The sequence below is a fragment of the Microcaecilia unicolor genome, chromosome 11 (assembly GCF_901765095.1).
Source record: "Microcaecilia unicolor chromosome 11, aMicUni1.1, whole genome shotgun sequence".
Taxonomy (NCBI): domain Eukaryota; kingdom Metazoa; phylum Chordata; class Amphibia; order Gymnophiona; family Siphonopidae; genus Microcaecilia; species Microcaecilia unicolor.
Window position 1 is genome coordinate 127,758,547 of NC_044041.1, and position 23,530 is coordinate 127,782,076.

Genomic DNA, 23,530 nt, shown 5'->3' on the forward strand with positions numbered 1-23,530 from the left:
GTTTGCTCGATAATCACCTCGTTCGGTAATCCTCATTAAACAAGACCGAAGTTCACCGGCAGGGCAATATACGGAAAGGTTTCCTGTATTTAAAGGGAATTCAGCTTCAAATGCAATCCTCTGACAGCTTCCATGAGCACCAGAATACAAAACCAACAGCCAAACAGTTCCAAGTCTTTAATCGGACCCTTGACTTGGTAGATCCGTGGCGAATATTCCATCCCAGGGAAAAAGATTACACACATAGGTCCAGGACTCATGGTACTTTTGCCCGGCTTGACTATATTTTGTTGGCCCGCTCCCTGTTTCATCTCGTAGCCACAGCATCCATAGGTCCCGAAGAAGTAGCGGATCATGCGATGGTGTGGATAGATATTAAGGTCTCGGAGGATGGAGGGGGGGGGAGAGGGTGGCAGTACCCGGCGGGTTTGTATCAGGACCCGCATTTAATGGGCACATGTGCAAGAGAGCTGGGCACAATATTTAGAACACAATAGGTTACATGCAGACCTCCAGCCAGAGTTGTTTTGGTCAGCCTCTAAGGCAGTGTTGCGAGGTGCCATTATAGCTTATTGTAGTATTAAAAACAAAAAGAGAGTGGCAGGCATCTTGAGGCTGGAGCGTCAGTTACACAAGGCCAAACGCATATATTTACATTGCCCCACTCCGGTAAATTTGGAAAACCTAAAAACTACTCAGGTGGCGTTAAACAGCCTTTTGCATGACAAAGAAATGAAATCCGCCCTATTTTATAAATACAAGTTGCAGAGGTTTGGCAATAGGGCAGGAAGAATGTTAGGGCGTTTGATTAACCACTTGGGAACACCTAGGATGGTGACGTCATTGAGAGACCCCACAGGAAGCCTTATTACTGATAGAAAGCGCATAGGGAAGGCATTTACAGACTATTTTGCTGCTTTATATAAAGGGCCTGCATCTCCCTCTGAATCACAGGTACGAGAGTACTTAGAACAGATAGGGCTCCCTAAATTATCAGAAGAGCAGCGGAAGAACTTAAACAAACCTCTAACGTTGCTAGAACTACAGCAGGTAATTAAAACCTTAAAATTATGGTCAGCACCAGGCCCTGATGGGTTTTCCAGAGAGTATTACAAGGTGTTGCCAGGGGAGGCATTGGCAGCCCTGCTGGAATACTACCAGGAGGTTGTAGAAGAGGGAAGATTACCGAGATATGCCAACTCAGCACTCATTACATTAATCCCAAAGCCTGGGAAACCCCTAGATAAAGTGGAATCTTATAGGCCGATATCTTTGTTAAATGTGGATATAAAAATTTTGGCAAAGATAATGGCGGAGCGTCTGGCCCTTTGCCTTCCATCCTTGATAGGGCCAGATCAGGTGGGGTTTGTGAGAGGGCGTCAGTCGGTACATAATGTTAGGAAGACCCTGTTAGCTATAGCGGCTAGTCAACATGCCGAGGGACCCACCCTGGTCTTGAGTTTAGATGCCGAAAAGGCTTTTGATCAGGTTGGGTGGGAATTTATGTTCCAGACTATGGCAGCCATGGGTATAGAGGGGTGGTTTATGCAAGTAGTTCGGACACTTTATAGCCAGCCTAGGGCTGGTGTGGTGTTGAATGGCACAAGAAAACCGGAATTTCAGATATGCCGGGGTACGCGGCAGGGTTGCCCACTATCCCCTTTGTTGTTTTTGTTGTCCCTGGAACCCTTGTTGCGGAAGGTCTCCTCAGCTCCAGATCTTCGGGGGGTTCTTTTGGTGGGCCATGATATCAGAATATTAGCATATGCAGATGATTTATTAGCAATATTAAGAGAGCCAACTAGGACACTGGGAACGCTGTTACAGCTCATTGACCAATATGGGAGTTACTCTGGTTTTCGATTAAATTTGCAGAAATCCCTAGCACTCCCGGTGTTGCCGGAGGTACGTGCATCGTGGCCGGGGAAATTCCCCTCCTTGAAATATCTGGGGGTTTCCATCCCGGTGGATCTGTCTATGTTATATGAACAAAATGTGCAGAAGTTGATGCTCGATACTAGTAAACAGTTACAGGCCTGGGGGCCCTTGCCGCTTTCCCTCATGGGGCGGATTGCTTTGTTCAATATGGTCATTGGCCCCAGATGGCTGTATGTCTTTCAAACGCTTCCACTGTTCTTAAAGAAACTTGATGAGCGGAAGTTGACAAAATTGGGGCAGACATTTTTATGGAAGGGGAAAAAGCCTCATCTCCCTTTCTCCATATTGTGTGCCCCAGTGGAATATGGAGGCTTGGGTTTGCTAAATATTAAATATATGACTGTTGCTAGTGGTATGCGTCATATAAATGACTGGTTCCGGGGAACCCAGTTATGGAACAGAAACGGTCCTTGTATCCCTACTAGATGATCTTCACATAAACCGAGACAAGGGATTTGCCTCGGTGTTAGTACTGCTAGATTTCTCAGCAGCTTTTGACACTGTGGATCATGGTATCATGCTAGCACAACTGACAGAAACAGGTATCAATGGAACAGCACTTGCCTGGTTCAGATCCTATCTATCAGACAGGCAGCACCACCATGGGCACTGACCTGCGGGGTACCACAAGCATCGATACTGTCACCTATTCTGTTCAATATCTAGCTCAAGCCACTAGCTGAGTTGATTCAAGTATCATGTTTTTATGCGAATGATGTGCAGCTATTCATACCCATTGGACCTGACTTACCTACAGCCTTGAATAAACTGATTAACTGTCTAACATCAATTCAAGAATGGGCTAAGCACAACAAACTTTGCCTGAACCCAAGTAAAACTGAGCTTCTATGGGTCCCTAACACAAGTGGATACATACCTGACATTAAAATCCCTTTTGGGAAGTACTAACTCCCCCTCAAATCACAAGTCAGGAACCTTGGAATACAGTTAGATTCAATACTTGCTCTGATTCCCCAAATCCAAGCAACCTTCAAGAGCTGCTTCTGCTATTTGTGACAGCTACTCTGCCTCTCTCCTTACATCGAGAAGGTAAATCTTATCCCAGCTGTTCATGCCATAATAACATCGACTGGATTACTGCAATGCACTATAGAATGGTCTGACTACAAAGGGCCTGCACCAGCTCCAGTTGATTCAGAATGCAGCAGCAAGACTCATAGAAGGTTGCAAGCAATATGACCACATCAAACTATTTTTGCAAAAACTTCGGGGAAGATGCACTAAAACAATCGTTAATTCCCTTCCCTTACCGATTCCTTAGCAAATCGGTAAGCAACGGGAATGCATCAAGGAAAGGGAATGCAAATGAGCTGCTCATTGTAGCTCAGTTGCATTCTCTATTCCCTTGGAAGCCAGTCGACCAGTCGGTCGGTCAAGCATGCGCAGAGCAGCCAAGCGTTATGCTGGCTGCTCTGCGCATGCCAGAGAAGGACGTCCTTTATGGACGTCCTTTCCTGAACCCCCCCCCCCCCCCCAAAAAGGACGTCTCTGACGAGCAGGAGAAGCCTGAGAAATGGACCGCAAGGCGCCCCTCCTTTGTTCTTTGCAGACCCACGAGAGTTAAAACTGCAGCAGCCTGGCAACGTTATGCAGCACAGATCGTTATACTGGCTGCTCTGCTGCTCGGCTTCACGTAAAAAAAAAAGAGGTCGTACCTGACAGGATTTTTTTTTTCTGCAGATTTTTTGATAGGCGTCCTTCTTGGACGCATTTTTCTTACGACCACCACCGGAGAGAATCGGGATGTTCGAGTACTATTTCGACGTTCCTTTCTATTATGCCCCTCCTCCAGGTCTCTCTCAGCCAATCACAGCGCGTTTAGCGCTTTTAGCTGTCAGCTAAACGCGCTGTGATTGGCTGAGAGGCCGTGGGGGGGGGGGCCTCACAATCATTCATTAGTTTCAGCTGGCAATGAAGAAGCCTGCCCCCCTTTGCCCCCGACCGAACGCTCCCTTCTCCTGGGACGCAAGCAGCTGGCAGGCCCGATTGGTGCGCGAGAAGAACCAGCTGCAGCTGCTCCTGAAGAAGCACCTGGCCGGCAAGAAGGGGGCGGGGGGCTGCATTGCCCAGCACTTCTGCAGAAGCCTGGGAAGGTCCCTGTCGGCGATGAGGAAGGGGGACAAATGTAAGCTACTTCGTTTTTAAAATAAGTAGTAGCCCTTCAGAGAAAGCTGCAAACGTCCAAGTGCTCGTCAGGGACATCCTTTTTTGGTTTTGTGAGTGAAGGACGTCCATGTTAGGCACTTTAGAAGGACGTCCCTGACGAGCACTTTTTTTTCCCCTTCCGATTCCCTCACAGCAGCCCCAACGAGAGGTGCAGACCTCCCGTTAGGTTTTCCACAGTAAGGGAATCGGAAAATGGTAGTGCATCTCATTATAATAGCCTTTGGATCATTTGCATTCCGTCTTCGTTAGCTGCTACCGTGTTCGGAAAATGGCTCGGAGAACCATTTAGTGCATGCCACGGTTTACTACTTGCTCATTAATGGCTCGTTAAGTTTAGTGCATCTGGCCCATTAGCTACCAGTACAATACAGGGTTAAATTTAAAACTCTATGTCTGATCTTCAAGGCCCTTAAAGGAAATGGCCCTGAGTACCCTCTGTTCGTTCATTCTTGCTGTACAGTCTTCTCACTTTTTATTGTGTCTACCTACAGCTTTCCATCTCTTTTCCGTCACCCCAGTCCTCCCATTCCCCTTCCTCCTATTCCCCAGTCTTTCACCAACTCTATCTTTGTCCCTTTCCATCCAGCTTGTACTTTCTCCCCCCTCCATCCAGTGTCTCTCTGCTCCCATCCTGTATCTCCTCTCTCTCCCCCCCCCCCATTCCATCCAGTGTCTCCTCTTCTCTCTGTCCCCCTTCCATCCAGCATGTCCTCTGTCTCTCCCTTCCCTTTCATCCAGCATGTCCCCTTGCTCTCCCTCCCATTCAGCTTCTCTTCTCTCTCCCCTCATCCAGCTTCTACCCTCTCTATATCCTCCCTTCCACTCAGATTTTACCCATCTCTCCCCCTTTCCATCCAACATCTCCTCTCTCTCTCTTCCGTTCTATCTAGTGTCTTCTTGCTCTCCCTCCATCTCTCTCCCATTCAGCGTCTCGTCTCTCTCTGTCCTCTTCTATCCAACATCTTTGTTCTCTCCCCCATCTTTCTTTCTCTCTCAGTCTCTTCTTTTCCAGTCAGTGTCTTTTTTCCCTTCTTCTCCACCCCAGTATCTTTTGTTTCCCCTAACCTAGCTCCCAGTGGCTGCTGTTTTCTGGGATTAATCACAGAGCTGCATCCACTCTATGCACGCCTGCATGGCTGCCGACTGTACTGCTCTCACGCTCTGCTCTCTGGAACAGGAAGTGACCTCGGAGGTTCGTGGGAGCAGCAGAGCCGGCAGCACAGGTATACAGGATGCAGCCTCTCACCCCTTTTGTGTTGTTTTGCAGCTGCTGCTAGTCTTTAGAAGTAGCAGCAAGGAGGGTAGCAGTGGGAGAGCAGTGCAGAAGCTCATTGTTGGGGCTGGGGAGGCAAGCCTCTTATACCATCCAGGCACCTATGACAGGGGGGCATTTGCACCCCCATAGCAATGCCTATGGATGTCAGATTGCAAGCAAGTGGAGGAAAGGAAGACAGATGCCGGGCTGCGCAGGAAGAGGGAGAGATGCCAGGCCATATGCCTGTGCACCCGACTGAGGGGCCTGAGCCAAGATGGGAGGCCTGGGCCCCCGAGGCCCCCCTCTTACTAAGCCTCTGCTGCAACGTGGTCATCAGTCCACGCATTCACATCTCGCTACTGCCTTGAACAAAATACCTGACGTAACAGCCAGTTTGGTCAGACACAGTGCTGCATAATTTGTTTAGGGTCTAGAATCCAACTCTACTCTCCTAAGCCCATGTTTCTTCTGTTCCAGGCGGCAACCTCACAACAAGACTGTATATAATTTCAGGATGATTGGTTATGTTTGGCCTGGCCATTGCATGTCCCTATTGTCCTTGCATTGTTTTTTCCAGTGAGCCTAGTAGTAGGGATTCAGTGAAATTCTTTCAAAAAGGTGATAATAAATCCTAATAAATAAATTATGTCTTGCTTGTCCTCTGAGACAGTGAAGTTACTCACTTGCAGCAGATGTTCTCTGAGGACAGCAAGATATGTATTCTCACATCCACTCCCACCTCCCCTAAGAGTTGTATTCTTTTGTTTTCTTATTTTACTGGTGGTCCCACATGCTCCCACTGGGCAGGAAGGCACTCATGCAAGTCAGTGGCATAGCTAGGTCCTGGGCACCCCAAAATTTCATCTGGGCCCCTGGTTTTGCTGGTGGGGGTCCCCAACCCCCGCCAGCTGAAGCCTTCTCCAGCGCTGGTCTCCAGCGCCACCGCGTTCCCTGCCCTGCTCTCTCTATCTTCTGACATCCTGCATGCTCCTTTGTGTGCAGGACGTCAGGAGAAAGAGAGAGCAGGGCAGAGAATGCGGCGGCGCTGGAGACCGGTTCTGGAGAAGGCATCAGCTAGCGGGGATTGGGGACCCCTTCCAGCCAAGGTATTTTGCTCCTGTGGGGTGCGGCGGGGTGGCAGGCGAAGTGGTGAGGTGGTGGGGGGAACGGCAAGGCAGTAGGGGGGCGGTGGTGGGGCGGCAGACTAAATTGTGCCCCCCCCACCTTTGGCTCTAGTTCCCTCCCATCGTGAGGTCTGGCTACGCCCGTAGCATAATGGGATGCTGCCAAAGGCTTCTTAAAGTAATAGAACACTGTGTAGCATCCACACTGGGGCTTCATCGGATGGTGTCACCCTTATGAGTAACTTTGCTGTACCAAAATGCATCAGGATCGAGTTGTCAGAAATCCAAAACTGGCCTAGCATATCTTTACTGGAACTGGGGTAAGTAGGCAGCTACATAACTTTTTTTGTTTTTGTTAATAAGTCTTGAGAACTTTGGGTGGTCTGAAAGGATTCTGTTAACCCACGCTGTGGTAATACCTTGTGGCTATGAGAAAGTGGAATTGCACAGTGAATGCTAAAGGCTTTGAAATTGTAGGACATATTTTACTAAAATAGATCTATTTTACTTTAAGGTACAAATTGCATATTTTTCTATGTAGATGTAAAGTTCATGGGGTACTTTTACCCTGGGCATTGCACCGGTTTTCAGAAGGATAATGAATAGTATGTGTGTTTTTGCTTGGGAAAGTATCCCATAGATATTTGTAGCTGCTTTTTCTATGAGCACTTTTCCCTTGAAAATTACACACATAGATTTGGAGTGTCTTGCATTCAAAACCATTTCAGGACTGTTACCTTTACACTTAACCAGTGGTTGTCACTCTTTGTTCCACACCTGATGGATAATGTTCACATATGTGACATACTGCATTAAGGGCTGCTTTAACCATCTAAGGGGTCTGAGGCAAGCTTCTGTGGATAGTCTCCCCCCAGTCTAGTAGTGCCCTTCCTCCACCCTACCCTCTGTCAAGTAGCACAGCTTCCTTAGCCTCCTGACAACCAAGCCGCTTCCCACTGTAAAAAAAAACAAAATGCAGCATAAAGGAGCAGAGCCGCTGTCTAGGCCACACTGCTGATGGCTCTGCTGTTTCTGCTCCTCAGAAACAGGAAGTCCACATCAGAAAGGGTGAGATCAGCAGAACCATTATTATTATTAACATTTGTATAGCGCTACCAGATGCACGCAGCGCTGAACACCTGACACAGAGAGTAGCCTAGACAGCAGCTCCACCATTTATACTGTCTTTTATTTTTATTTTTAAATTTATTCTTTTGCTGGAAGCTGTGGGCTGGCAGGGGGAGGGTGTATTAAGGATGTTGCTGTGACCAGGAGAAAAAAGGGAGGAAAGGAAGATGCTGGACCAGAGTGCAGAGATGCTGAGGATGGCTCATCAGGTTATACGTTTGCCATGGTTGTGATGGGAGTAAGGTTTGAGGAAGGCTCCTGACTATCATGGCATGATATATATTTTAAACTCAATTTAGGGGTGTAACTATGGTTGGGCCCAGGCCCACCCAATTTCAGCTCAGGCCCACCCAGGCAGACGGCAGCTCTCCGGTCCTCCTCCTTTAGTCCTACCTGGCCTGCCATGATTGTGCCTATATTTGTTTTGTTTTTTAGTGCGGGTGGGTCGGACGGGCCCTGAATTGACCCGGAAATTGTAGGCCATAGTGCTGCAGCTGCACGCAGGTGCTGCTGCCGCTATCGCTACCATCACTCACTGCCTCCACCCAGTGTATGGACTCTGCTCCTGCTTTGCCATGCTCTCCCCCCCCCCCCCCATGTGCCCGACGGCACCGCAGTGCAGAAATCTGCCAGCTGCCGCCAATGTCCCATGATTCTCGCTGCAGCTGGAAAGATCAGCCTTCCCCTCTCCCCCCCCCCCCCCCCCCCCCCCAGGCCTCAGCACTCCTCCGCGGCCCAAAAACAGGCCAAGAGCAACACGATTGGGAAAAAAATTGAGTGCAAAGAAAATGATGAACAAGAACTTGTAATTCACTCACTTGCCTGGTTGAGGTAATAGCAATATTTAATGCCGGTGTCCTTCAAGGTGGGGGGGGGGGGGGGGGGGGGAGGAGATGCCATACCATGGGGGATGGATAGGGGGTAGGACAGGGCTGATGCTAGGCTACAGGGAGTGGTGGGGACATAGGGTAGGTCTGATATCTAGCTATGGGTTGAATGGTGGGGAAGGGAAGGGCTATAGGGTTGGATGGAGGTAAGATAGAGAAGGGAAGGGCTGATGCTGGGCTACAGGGATGGATGGGGGGTAGGGAAGGGTAAAGTTGATACCAGGCTACGGGGATGGATGGGTGGGTAGGGAAGGGCTGATGCCGGGTTACAGGACAATTTCTAATTTTTGGTCCTGTAATTGATGAGGGCTGTGCCTTTCTTACTGGAATTGGTATAAAGGCTTGCAACATAGACTTTGAGGAGCTTCTTGGCAGAATTTACTGTTACTTCACAAAGTACCTGGCAGTGAAGGGATTTTTTGTTGCTATTAATGAGGTGCTACCAGAATTTAAATACATTGTTCCTATGGAGATGTTGTCTGGAATTGGGAGGGGTGCCCCTGCCTAAGACTGGTCCTGAGCAAGTACCTCAGCTTGCAGCAGCAGCAGCAACAACAACAAGACACATACAGCAGCAGCACAGGTAAAACAGTCAGGGGTGGGCCCTTTTGTCAGGGGCTCATTTGTTGGGAGCCAAATTGTGAGCAGGCCCTTTTGTCAGGGACTTTTTTTTTTGGTGAGTGCTATTTTCATATTTGGACTGATTTGTCGGGGCTATTTTGACCTGCTCATTTCTGCTTTTTGCTTTCACCTGAGCATGCCAGGACAATGCCAGACTGGGTGAGACCCAGCCCTTGTCAGAGAACAACACGTAAGGAAAGTGCTTCCAAATGACAGGCGACTCACAGCCATGAAATAAGAATTAATCTTTTGTTTATTGATGGTGACTGGAGACATTGATTCTGTTACATGAGAATATCTGAATCTCCACATCTTTCACAAAGCACTCAATATTTCAAAAATACAGGCTACTATTACAGAATCATGAAAACATTTTTAGACAGCCTAATACCACAGCATTATTTTCCCTACTCCCTGCAATACCAGAATGGCTTATTACATCTGCTTGTAAACACTGATTTCAGCCCTTAGGAGGGTCACTGGCCAGTAGACATATTAGAGTTAATTCTATAAAGTGGGCAGTAACATTTAGGTACCAAGAGCATACATAAGTGACCGGAACACAGGCATATATACACATATGTGTACACATGAGAGATAAATGTCAATATTCTGGCTGCACGCTATTCTATAACATGCAGTTTGAAGATGCGCAGAGTTTGGGTAGAGCATAGGTGGGCCACAAAGTTATACACTTAAGTGCTCACGCCTCAACAGATGACTTTCCTTGATAGATTAGACTCCAAATTGGAGCCCTCTAGGCATCTAAATATAGGAGACTCTTTATAGAAAGGCCTTCATTAACCTTTGTTTTCTAGTTTGTACCCTGATTACCTGTTACATGTGGTTCTATAACACAAATCAAATCATATATGCTGAGAAAGTGGTTACACTACCAAAAACCATGATCACACCTTGCGGAGCTGATTAACATCTCCAGAACTGGTGACATACTACTACTACTACTAATCATTTCTATAATGTTACTAGAAATATACAGTACTGTACACATTATCCTGCGGATTCTATATATGGCAACAAAGTTATGTGTGCAATTACTTGAGTAACTTAATTGAATAACGAGCTAATCAGCACCGATAATTGAACACTAATAATCAACTATCAGCACTAATTTGCACTAATTAGAATTTATGTGCACTACTTGTTAAGCGTATTCTATAAAGTGTTGCACGTAAATTCTACACGTGGATCTCATAAGGGGGTGTGGACATGGGAGGAGCATGGATGGGCCATGTGCACTCCTAAAAGTAATGCGCAGTGTTGTAGAATACATCTGCACTGCGCTTAAGTTAGGCGCGGGTATTTACACCAGGTTTTAGTTGGTGTAAATGGACATACCTACATTTTAGTCACAGGGATGGGCGCTAGGTGTATTCTATAAATTACAACTAACTTTAGGCAACATTTATAGAATACACTTTGTTCGGTGCTGATTTTTTAGGTGCCATATATAGAACTTGGTCCCATATGTAGGTCCTTTCTCTGTCCCTAGTGGGTTCACAATCTAATTTTGTACGTGGAGCAATGGAAGGTTAAGTGACTTGCCCAGAGTCACACAGGGTTGCAGTGGGAATTGAATCTCAGTTCACTGCACTAACCATTAGGCTACATCAAGGAGTTTTAACAAGGCAGGAGCCAGTATGACATCAAAAAGCTGAAGCCGGTTTCCCCTAGCAGCCGCCATCTTGGTACTACCAAAAGAAACTATCAGCTGCTGCATGTTGCCAACCTCGCTTATTTCCCACAAGTTTGGGCTTGTTTTTTCTTGAACTTGCAGGTAGTTTGGTTTTTGGCTGATTTTTTAAGGTGCTCACTTATTTTTGGGCTTTAACCTGGTTGCTGACTAAAGAGTAAGATTATCAGCACTGCATCTTGCCTATGTAATTAACAACTGCTCTGTATCAGGGGCATAGCCAGACACCCAATTTTGGGTGGGCCTAGGTCCAAGATGGGTGGGCAGAAGAACCCCACCCCATCCCATAGGTGATTTGGTCTCTCCTCTCGCCTGCATGCCATATGGTCTCTCAAATATTCCTCCTCTCCCGCACACCTTTTAAATTTCAGATTTTCAGTGAGGAGCAACTAATACACACTGCTCATGTAGATCCCATATCCTTCCCACTGATGCAGCTTCCTGTTTCCACATAGGCGGGGATACATCACAGGGAAGGCTGTGGGGCCAGTGTAAGCAGTATGTATCAGTCGCTGCTTCCTGCAGGCGAAGATCTGCTATTTATAAGGTATGCAGGAGGGACAGTTGTTGGGAGTTTTCAGCATGGGAATCTCTGCCGGCCACATCATAGGTGTACTGCTACTAGTGGGCCTGAGCTCAAAGTGGATGGGCCTGGACCCACCCAAGGCCACCCTTGGCTACGCCACTGCTCCGTATATATGCCTTGAAAAAGAGTTGCATGAATATAAATGTAACTACTTAATACCCTTTGAGAGGAAGCAGTGTTTTGTGTAAAGTTAAACCTTCAGTTGAAATATCCTGTTGTGATTCAAGTTGCTTTTGGTGTGCTATGAACTTCAAGCAAGTTTTCAGTGCAGGTTCTGGTTCAGTTAAAGACTTTGGAGTCAGTTGAGTTATTGTGTAGAGTTTATTTGCTAAAGGTATGATTCTGCTTATTCAGTCTCCTGGTTGAACCAGTTCTGGCCCCTATCCCTCAACCACAAAGTGTAATTTTGTACCCCTGTACCTACTCTACTGAGTTTACACTTTGCATTTGTCTAGAAAAAGACACAACAGGGGGTTATATCCTCCTGTCCAATTAGGTATGCCTACATTAACACCTACTCCTACTCCAGGTTTGTCAGAAGGTCTGCCTACATTAACACCTACTCCTACCCCACCAGTACTACCAGAAGAAGGTCTGCCTACATTAACACCTACTCCAGGTTTGTCAGAAGGTCTGCCTACATTAACACCTACTCCTACCCCACCAGTACTACCAGAAGAAGGTCTGCCTACATTAACATCTACTCCTACCCCACCAGTACTACCAGAAGAAGGTCTGCCTACATTAACACCTACTCCTACTCCAGGTTTGTCAGAGGGTCTGCCTACATTAACACCTACTCCTACCCCACCAGTACTACCAGAAGAAGGTCTGCCTACATTAACATCTACTCCTACCCCACCAGTACTACCAGAAGAAGGTCTGCCTACATTAACACCTACTCCTACTCCAGGTTTGTCAGAGGGTCTGCCTACATTAACACCTACTCCTACCCCACCAGTACTACCAGAAGAAGGTCTGCCTACATTAACATCTACTCCTACTCCTCCAGGTTTATCAGAAGAATGTTTACCTATATCAATACCCAAACCAAATCCAAAGGGATTGCCTAGATTAAGATCAAATTTGAAGCCACGTGGCACAGCTTTAGGCACTTCTGATGGAGATTCTGTAAAGGACAAAAAAAAGAAAGATTTTTTGCTTGAGACAGTTAACAATAAGCATGGAAAGAATTGCAGAACAGTTTGTATGGGCCCTTATTTTCTTAATAATAACACAGTTACAATTTTAAAACATGTTGTTGGTTGACTTAAAACCATTTCCACCATCATCCCTGGTCATGGCTATACTTGGAGGAGGTCAATGGGGGGAGGGGGGAAGGGGTCCCATATTGTTGTGATAGCCCTGCTCCTTGCTGATACAATAGTGCTACCTCACATTCCTCCTTTGGAAGTGGGGCAAGAAACGTGAACTGGCCAGAAGATACAGTTTCCCTTACCTTTGTTCTTCCATCTCCAGTCCCATCAGTTGTTCACTATCCAGCTTATTTTTGAAAGAGAAAGATGGCCGTATTTCAACCCAAATCGGGAGATGGGCGCCTTTCTCCCGTGGGCACCCAAATCGGTATAATCGAAAGCCGATTTTGGGTTTCTCCAACTGCAATCTGTCGCGGGAATGGACAAAGTTGACGGGGGCGTTTGGAGGCGTGGTGAAGGTGGGACTGGGGCATGTTTATCGGCCGAGGAGAGATGGGCGCCCTCGGCCGATAATCGAAAAAAGAAGGGCGCCAGAAGCGAGAATTTGGGTCACTTTTTCTGGACCCTTTTTTCTCACGAACAAGTCCCCAAAAAGTGCCCCAACTGCCCAGATGACCACCGAATTGGGGATGACCTCCCCTGACTCCCCCGGTGGTCACTAACCCCCTCCCACCCAAAAAAAAGAACTTTAAAAACTTTTTTTTCCAGCCTGTATGCCAGCTTCAAATGTCATACCCAGCTCCATCACAGCAATATGCAGGTCCCTGGAGCAGTTGTTAGTGGGTGCAGTGGACTTCAGGCAGGTGGACCCAGGCCCATCCCCCCCCCACCTGTTACACTTGTGCTGGTAAATGGGAGCCCTCCAAACCACCCCCAAAGCCCACTGTACCCACATCTAGGTGCCCCCCTTCAGCCATAAGTGCTATGGTAATGGTGTAGAGTTGTGGGCAGTGGGTTTTGGGGGCTCATCACACAAGGAAAGGGAGCTATGGACTTGGGAGGTATTTTAATTTTGTTTTTAATTGTTACAAGTGCCCCCTAGGGTGCCCAGTTGGTGTCCTGGCATGTGAGGGGGACCAGTGCACTATGAATCCTGGCCCCTCCCATGACCAAATGCCTTGGAGTTGTTCGTTTTTGAGCTAGGCGCCTTCGGTTTCCATTATCGCTGAAAAACGATAACGCCCAGCTCAAACCCGCCCAAATCCGATGCATTTGCCCGGCACAAACCGTATTATCGAAAAAAAGATGGACGCCCATCTTTTTCAAAAATACGGTCTGGCCCGCCCCTTCACATACCCGTCCTCAGAGATAGACGCCCATGGAGATGGGCATTCGCGTTCGATTATGCCCCTCCATGTCAAGCAGTGGAGCTACCCTTTCCCCATGTCCCAGCCTGACCAGAATTAAAGGAGCATAAAACCTATAAGAGCATTTGTATGACATTCCTGGTATCAATATAGAGGAAGTATGATTTTACAAACTAGTTTATGACAAGTTTTATTGGCAACTTGTGCAAGTTGGTTAATAATCTTCTGTTTTATTTTTCATTTGTGAGTCAATAATCAAAATGATTTAACTGGCCATAAAGAGCTCCTAGCTGGTTAAAATGCCTGTTTGGGACTAATCAGCATTTTCAGCGCCACTTAACTGATTAGGGTGGGCAACGATTAAAATTTTTAATTGTGTTTAATCACATGATTAGACCACTTGGTGCACGATTAATCACGCCATGCATTTGGGGCATTTCTCTCGTCCTTTCCTGCTGGCTTTCTCTCCTATTGAGCACAATCATCTCTCTCTATCTCACCCTCTTTGTTTCTTTCTCTCATGCTCCTTCACCAGCCTTCACCCAGATTCTGTCATCCCCACCCCCAGATTTTTTAAATAAACACCCCTCCCCCCACCACCATTTTCCTCAACACCTTGGGCTCCGAATTTTCCCTTCTTGCTGCCTCAGGCCCAGATGCACTAAACTATAACGACCCTTTAATGAAGAATTTTTGAACCGTGGCATGCATTAAAGGCCATTTTCCGACGACGGTAGCAGAAAATGAAAACGGAATGCAGATGAGCAAATTGTGTAGAAACCTTATTGAAACGAGATGCACTAAAGTTTTCCGCCTGCCCTAACGCTGGAAAACTGCCGAAAAGCTAATGACAGGTTACTTACGTCAGACAAGGGCGGGCCCAAGAGGAAAGGAGAGATGCGAAGACTGGGCAAAGAGGCATCAGCTGTTCTTTCTGCCCGTGCAGCGCCTTCACAGCGGGCCCAGTAAGGAGGAAGGGGGGACCGGTGGAGGGGGGGAGCGACGGCGACGACCTCAGGGGTGGCGGCGGGGGGCGGGGGGCGGGGGATGGCGGGAGGCAGAGGCAGAGCTGTGGGGAGAAAGAGTTGAGAGAAAGGAAGGGAGGGGAGCCTGGGGCTGCTAAAGTTTTGAATTTTGTTTTGTTGTTTTTATTTAATTCAAGGGGGGGAAGCGGGGAGTAGCGGCGACCTCATGCAGGGCGGGGGGGGGGGGGCAAGGCCGTCCATAAAGGACGCTCCTGACAAGCGCCTTTGCCCCTCCCGATCCACGTGTTTGTATTTTGGGGGTTTTTTGGGGGGGTTGACGTTTGTGGCATGCGCAGAGCAGCCAGCATAATGCTTGGCTGCTCTGCGCATGCTTTAGGGGCCGATTACTGACCGGGATTACACCAGTTTGATGCATTGTACTTTACAATACCTCACCGAACATGTGCAACTTGCTTTTTTGGTGCATTGTTTGTTTTTTTAAATTCATTAAGGACTTTTACGTTTTTGATTTTTTAACATTTGGTTGATGCATCTGGGCCTCAAAGTCCTTTTTCTTGCCCTGCAAGGCCGGGCTTTCAGGCTACATGAACCTCGCCAATCAGAAAGTTGGGGAACTCTCGCTGTTTCAAGTCCCACAAGACTTCCCCAACCTCCTGCACAGTGTGGCTCATGTAGCTGCAGAGCTCGTACATGCAGGGGAAGAAAAAGGACTTTGAGGCAGCAAGAAAGAGGGGAGAATCTGGAGCCCAAGCTGTTGAGGTAAATGCAGGGTGTGGGGCGAGTCCGTGTTAAAAAAAATCAGCCAGTGTTTAAATGCTATTAACTGGTTAATAGTGTTATTACTGCGTTAATTGCCCACTCCTGGTAATTAGGTCTCATTACATTAAATGGGACCTGTGCTAAAATAACATGAGTTAGAGGTAAAATAATCTGTCGTAATGGTTGCTAACATTGATAACTTCCCCACCCCACCCCCTTAAACACGAGAAGACATGTCTTTTAATTTACTGTTACTTCACTCCTTTGATAAGGATTCGATGCTGATTGAACTAGATTGGAACACTCTTGCCTTTGGTTCAAAAAGGAGTAAAAAATTAGCTGTTATCATTGTCCTGAACCCTCTTGGATCTTTTCCTTTCTCCTTAGTTTCCTGTTTTTGTCCCTTTTCTGCAAATCACTTTGTTACTCAAAAATGAAAGGTGGTATACCCAGTGGCATTAATACCATAGCTGACACTCAGGGTGGATGGAGTACCCCCTCCTCCAAGCAAGGCAGAGCGCCAAGCAGTCGCGCAGGTGTCGGCTCTGCCGGTCCCCTGCTCCCTCTGATGTCAACTTCCTGTTTCGGAGCAGGGGACTGGCAAAGCCAACAGCTGCATGATTGCTCGGCATATCCTCCTTGCTGTCTGCACTAAGGGCGGACTGTCCCCACCATCCCGCCTTTGGTATGATAGAGGGTATACCATGTGAGCAAAGAAAGCTAATAAAACTCTGGTTTAGAAGAAAGGATTCCCAGTGGCAATAACAGATTCCCCCCAAAATCTGACAGATAAAATAGAGTTGGCATACGCTCCGTGACCCAGAACTTACCACTGATGCACTCAGTTACGAGGTGCAGACACCAGAGAAGACATATAATCTCTAAACGCCTTCCTGCTATTAACCCTGTACAGTAGAAAGAAAAAGAAAAATCTGTTTCAGAGACATATTTGTGTTGCTAGAGACATGCCCCCTGACATTCAAAATCATTTAACTGGCCAGGAACAGCACCTGGCCGGTTAAATGGCATTTAGTTGGTGATATTCAGCGGGAGATAGCTGGCTGTCTCCTGCTGAATATCGCCAGATAGCGGCTAGCCGATTATATCACACGATAATACCAGCTATCCGCTCATTTTTAGCATGGGTTTGGCCAGGAATATCTTTGGCCGGTTTGAACTTAACTGGCCAAGCTGAGCATTAGCTTGACCGATTCTTGATTACCACATTTCCACTGCCTGTGCTCATTCCCACCTCAGCTCTCATCAACTTTCCTCTTTCTCAGCCCATCACATTCATTCCATTTCCCCTTTTTTGATCTCCACCAGTTTCAAGCTACCACCACCTCCCCAGCTCCATACCCATTCTCATCTCATTCATTATCTTCCACTCTCACACCCTTCCACATCCTTGGTTCCACCATGACTTTCATCTCCCTTCCTAGTCCAGAAGTTCTCATCTCTCTCTCCGTCTGCCCCCCTCCCAGTCCAGAATCTTCTCCTCTTTCTCCAGCCCCCCTAAATCACTTTGAATATTGAGTCAATAGACTATTTTTTAACAGAATGTGTTTGTAATAAACTGTTTTTGAAATTAAAGTTATTAAGTTTAATTTTCTCACAAAAATAGTTATCTCTGCCTGCTTCATTAGTGAGAAATCTGGGACTGATATACTACACACAGTTTTCAATATATAATTCAATGGTAAACTATTTTTTAATCTATTCTGGTTTCTATAGAAAGCAGAGGTAGGATGTTTCCTTTTACAGCTTACAATTAGATAAGAAATTAAGAGTAGCCATACTGGGTCAGACCAATGGTCCATCTAGCCCAGTATCCTGTTTTCCAAACAGTGGCCAAGCCAGGTCACAAATACCTGGCAGAAACCCAAATTGTGGCAACATTCCATACTACAAATCCCAGAACAAACTGTTGCTTCCCATGTCTGTCTCAATAGCAGACTATGGGCTTTTCCTCCAGGAATTTGTCCAAACCTTTTTTAAACCCAGATACGCTAACCACTGTTACTACATCCTCTGGCAAAGAGTTCCAGAGCTTAACTATTTGTTGAGTGAAAAAATATTTCCTCCTATTTGTTTTTACTACTACTACTTAACATTTCTAAAGCGCTACAAGGGTTACGCAGCGCTGTACAATTTAAACATAGAGGGACGGTCCCTGCTCAAAGAGCTTACAATTTAAGAGACAAGTGAACAGTCAGTCCGATAGGGGCGGTCAAATTGGGGCAGTCTGGATTTACTGAACGGTAAGAGTTAGGTGCCGAATGCAGCATTGAAGAGGTGGGTTTTAAGCAAAGATTTGAAGATGGGCAGGGAGGGGGCTTGGTGTAAGGGCTCAGGAGTGAAAAAATATTTCCTCCTATTTGTTTTTAAAAGTATTTGCAGGAATAACATGTATAGAATGCTTGTACGTTTGGGAAGCTTGCCAGGTGCCCTTGGCCTGGATTGGCCACTGTTGTGGACAGGATGCTGGGCTCAATGGACCTTTGGTCTTTTCCCAGTGTGGCATTACTTATGTACTTATGTGTTTCCATTAGTAACATAGTAACATAGTAAATGATGACAGATAAAGACCTGTACGGTCCATCCAGTGTGCCCAACAAGATAAACTCATTTTATATGGTATGTGATACTTTATTTGTTACCTGAGTTTGATTTGTCCTTGCCTTTCTCAGGGCACAGACCATTGAAGTCTGCCCAGCACTGTTCTTGTACTAAGTTCTGAAGCTAACATCGAAGCCCCTCAAAATTTACAGTCCAGCCCATCCCTATCTATTCAGTCACGATCAGGGCGTAGACCGTAAAAGTCTGGCCAGCTCCCGTTTTGTTTACCAATTACCGGCATCGCCACCCAATCTCCACTAATATTCCGCAGAACCATTCCTTCTAAACAGGATTTGTGTTTATCCCATGCATGTTTGAATTCCATTATCATTTTCATCTTCACCACCTCCCGCGGGAGGGCATTCCACATATTCACCACCCTTAACGTGAAAAAATACTTCCTGACATTAGTCCCGAGTCTGCCCCTCTTCAACCTCATTTCATGTCCTCTAGTTCTATCACCTTCCCGTCTCCAGAAAAGGTTCATTTGCAGATTAATAACTTTTAGATAGATAGATAGATAGATAGATAGATAGATAGATAGATAGATAGATAGAAATTCTGGTATTATTTCAGTAACAGCAACATACAATTAGTCCACTCTCAGATTTTTTGTGAAGTAAGACAAAAACCCTGCAAATACACTAAACAGAACCTTTGTATTTCATGAGGCATAATTTATGCTGTCTTTTCCTTTTCTTTATAACTCCCTATGATTGTGTTCTTATTTCCTCTAAAATTGTATTTGAAAATTGCTAATAAAGAAAAATTTTAACTTACAGCTTTTTTGTCAAATAAAAGAATTATTGGGAGATCCCAATAATAGCTCTCTATATAATTTAGTTTAACAGGGATCTAGTGGTGTGTAGGATGAAGAAAATTCCTTTATAGTTTTTCTTAAACTAGAATTCTATTGTTAATATCTTAGATTTAAAATGTGGACTTGATAAATGACTGACAAATAATGTTTTTGCCTTTTTTTTTTTTTCTTTTTTATGTAATTGCACAATGCTATAGTTATGTGGAAAATGAGCAAGCAGATCAGAGTATTATCCAAAATATTTGATTGAAGATGCCGTATCTAAGACAGTTGCCCTCAACTGTCTTAGATACGGTATCTTCAATAAAATATTTTGGATAATATACTGATCTGCTTGCTCATTTTCCACATTGGATTTCGCAGATCGTTTGCCTTGCTGTTTTCTGGGACCCTCAATGTTGTAGTTATGTCATACTTTTCTGTACAAGCTTTTATTTTGCTTGATTAATATTTGAAATTCTGATAAATAAAAAATAATAATAAATAAATAAGGAACCTGTGCAGCAAGCCTTTCAAACCTGGCTTCCTGCATTGTGCTCTCCCCAGCTTGCAGGCACACGTGGTTGTTACGCAAAGCACAGGTTTGCTATCATATTTTTGGTGATACACTGGAGTGTCCCACCACATTGGTTGAAAATCCCTGTTCCATAGTGGCCAGAGGGAGGAGTGGCCTAGTGGTTAGGGTGGTGGACTTTGGTCCTGAGGAACTGAGTTTGATTCCCAGCACAGGCAGCTCCTTGTGACTCTGGGCAAGTCACTTAACCCTCCATTGCCTGCCATGAGTGGGAAAGCATGGGGTACAAATGCAACAAAAATAAATAAATAAAATAAGATACCACTGAAGTCCTCTTGGAAGAGATATTTAAGGATGGTTTACTTTCATATGCTGTTCTAACAAATAACTTTGTGCAGTGTGTTTTTTCTAGCAAAAAATGTGCCGGTACTCAAATGCCAGGCCACCCTTCAGGGGTGGGGTGATTACTGATGGACCCACACCAACAATAGCCAGGCCCCCTGCAACCAGTCACAGAATCTATGACAAGGCAGAATTGGTGTGTAGAGCCTGAGCTCTTTCATTAAAACTTGGAGACCATGGGTCAATTTTAGCAGACAACGGAAAAGGTGCGGGTACTCAGTGCCCCCAAGCACCCCCTCAAAGAAAAGCCCTGCCTCTGTGACAAAATAGAGTATACAATACATATTTTGAATTTCTAAATTTTACACCAATAAACTGTAATGTATTCCGGTTAAATCAAACCTCTCACCTGTGAATGCCATTGTCCTGCGATCCCAGCTCTCCAGTGAAGGAATAATTTTAGAGATACCTAAAACTGCCAAGAATGAAGAAGGGTCAGTGCATGAGGGTTGACTCTGGTATAAATTCAGAACACGTGATCAGCATTCTCAGAGTTTCCAGGAGTATCTCAAGCTGGAATCTCACCCTGTGCAACAAGCCCTAATGGACAGGGAGCAATTTTTGCACCCCTGTCTCCTTTGCACCTTGTGTGACCGTACAGCCCTCAGGCAGCCCTGGCTTCTTCCTGTAATTCACAGCAACAGAATACAAAAATTACCTTTCCCAACTGCTAAGTTTTCAAGCCAGTCACTTACTTGGCACTCTTCTAATGAATTAAAATGAGAATCACTCTGCAGCTCTTCAATCAAGAAGGACCATGCAGACAAAAAGCATACCTGCCTGCCTATGTTGGTTGTCTGGGTTTTTATAGCTGTCTCAGGGTCCTCTTGTGATACACTGGAAGGAAATACAGTGCACACTCAGAAGTGTTACACCCAGTCAGACCACACTTGACCTCAGGGTGCTCTCAGTTCTTGCGACAGACATATGGTGTGCTTTTTCTGTGGAAGGAGATACAATGTACACTCAGAAGTGTCACACCCAGCCAGTCCACATTTGGCTCTCGGTTCTTGCAACAGACATATTTCTATGGAAGTAGGGGTTAAGCATGACCACAAGATAGCTGCATGGAAGTGTGTCAGATTTCTGAGCCCCAAAAGAGCTCTTTGGCTATTCTCGAACATTTTCCATCCCCTTCAGTAACTGTGAAATCATAAAGTAGGATGACATCATTATTCTTTGGAATAGTGGAGTGTTTATGACTTTAAGTTGAATGTGGCGGAGAGGGTCGGCGACTTGGGGGGGGGTTGAATGTGGTGGGGGAGGGTTGGCGACAGGGGGGGGATAAATGCAGGGGGGCCAGGGCTAATAACCCCGTGGCCCCATCTAGCTACGCCCCTGCCACAAACAGCCCCAAAGATATTCTTTATGCAGTCTGTCTCCTGTGTCCTCATTATCGGAAGGGGTCACTACAGAGCGAGCCACTATGACTATATGTAACCCAGAGCCACTCTTATAGTTCATTCCGATGGAGGGAAGAAACATTTTCAGAGCCCTTAGGTGCAAAACTTCAAGCTTAAGTCTTGAGAGGTAGCCTAGACATTAGGCCGCCCAAAGGGGTCCTTTTACTAAGCTGCAGTAAAAAGTGGCCTGCAGTAGTGTGGGTGCATGTTTTGGGTGTGCTGGGCCATTTTTTTTTACCACGACTGGGAAAAAGGGCTTATTTTAATGGGCCAGGAAATGGGCATGTGCTGAAATTAAAACTAGCCTGAGCCCTTACCACCATCCATTGACCTAGCGGTAAGAGCTCACACACTACCCGCACGGTAACCATGTAGCGAGTGCCAACTGCTGATTACCGCTAGGAACGACCCCAGCAGTAGAAACTCAGAATTACTGCCAGGCACATGCACTAGTCCAGCAGTAGTGACAATTTGGCGCATGCTACCCGCGTGTTAGCTCTCCCACACGTTAGTAAAAAGGCCCCAGAGTATGGTACTTAAAGAGGAAATAAAAGGCCCAATATTTGAAAGAGTTTATCTGAGTGGCAGCACCAATCATTGTAGAGGCCAGTTCTTGATGTTGAGCTGCATTGTCTGGACAATGTCATTGGAAATCATTACAGACCACTTGGGTGCTATCCAGATAGCAATGGGACAGTCCATGGGTGGAGCAGGGGCAGTCTCCTGAGTTATCCAGTTAGCTGCAATATTCAATCGACTAATCAGATAACTATCTGGATAAAATTAGGACAAGAAAAAGGCTGTGCTAACTGGTTAGCTATCTGGATAGTGGGCTGAATAACACTGCTATCCATATAGTGCCAGTACTGACCACCTTATCTGGATACAGTGGTGTTCCCTGGTTGCCTGCCACCTTGGGCAGATCGCCGCTGAACCCTCCCCCCCCCAGGGGCAGCGTTGTCATCCCCCCCCCCCCCCCCCCCGGCGTATCACGTCCAATCCCCCAGATGCATTGCTCTTACCTCCTGGGGTGCTGGGAGCAGCCGTGTGGCTGTTGGCTCCACCGGTTCACTGCTCCCTCTGCCCCAGAACGGGAAATAACATCAGAGGGCGCAGGAAACTGGCAGAGCCGACAGCCATGCAGCTACTTCCTGTACCCGTCCTGCAGCATGCACCCGGGGCAGTCCGCCCTCTTCTCCAGCCATTATCTGGATACCAGAGTTGAATATCTGGATTTATTTCAGCTGTGGCAGCCAGTGTTTAAAAAACACTAACCACCTCAGCAGAATATTGACCCAGAGTTTACTAGATGAAAAGGATAATTCTATAAACTAGGTGCCAGCATTCATGCACCCTTTGTATATGTAAATATTTAAAATACTAGCACTTATGAAACGTATGTGTGCATTTACCCACATAAGTACTAGCAGGGTACCTAAGTACTATTCTGTAACAGCACACCCAACTTAGCACATAAATACAAGGGGGCATAAGTACATAAGTACATACATATTGCCATACTGGGACAGACCAAAGGTCCATGAAGCCCAGCATCCTGGTTCCAACAGTGGCCAATTCAGATCACAAGTACCTGGCAAGATCCCCAAAAAGTACAATACATTTTATTCTGCTTATCCTAGAAATAAGCAATGGATTTTCCCCAAGTCCATTTTAATAATAGTGTATGGATTTTTCCTTTAGGAAGCCATCAAAATGTTTTTTAAACCCCGCTAACCTAACTGCTTTTACTACATTCTCTGGCAACGAATTCCAGCGCTTAATTACACGTTGAGTAAACCAATATTTTCTCAGATTCATTTTAAATTTACTACTTTGTAGCTTCATTGTGTGCCTCCTAGTCCTAGTATTTTTGGAAAGAGTAAACAAGCGATTCATGTCTACCCATTCCATTCCACTCATTATTTTATAGCCCTCTCTCACATCTCCCCTCAGCTGTCTTTTCTCCAAGCTGAAGAGCCCTAGCCACTTCAGCCTTTCCTCATAGGGAAGTCGTCCCATGCCCTTTATCATTTTCATTGCCCTTCTCTGTACCTTTTCTAGTT

General features: G+C 46.0%; 1 protein-coding gene across 1 annotated transcript; it reads right to left on the reverse strand.

Moving 5' to 3' along the window:
* Positions 1-11,786: 11,786 nt before the first annotated feature.
* On the reverse strand, positions 11,787-20,816 carry LOC115480980 (pro-resilin-like). The gene is made up of 5 exons (XM_030219965.1): positions 20,760-20,816; positions 20,414-20,479; positions 16,540-16,614; positions 12,010-12,569; positions 11,787-11,891 (listed from the first exon to the last, which is right to left on the reverse strand). Exons 2-5 carry the CDS (start codon positions 20,424-20,426, stop codon positions 11,787-11,789), a joined length of 753 nt encoding a protein of 250 aa, XP_030075825.1. The 5' UTR covers positions 20,427-20,479; positions 20,760-20,816.
* Between the last annotated feature and the right edge of the window lie 2,714 nt (positions 20,817-23,530).

Bases quoted from the DNA above. Each gene is read 5' to 3' on its own strand.
- LOC115480980 (XM_030219965.1), bottom strand. The intron at 12,570-16,539 runs GTAAGTTCTGGG...TGTCCTTTACAG, and splicing joins CGTAACTGAGTGCATCAGTG to AATCTCCATCAGAAGTGCCT. The intron at 11,892-12,009 runs GTAGGAGTAGGT...GTCTTTTTCTAG, and splicing joins CTTCTGGTAGTACTGGTGGG to ACAAATGCAAAGTGTAAACT.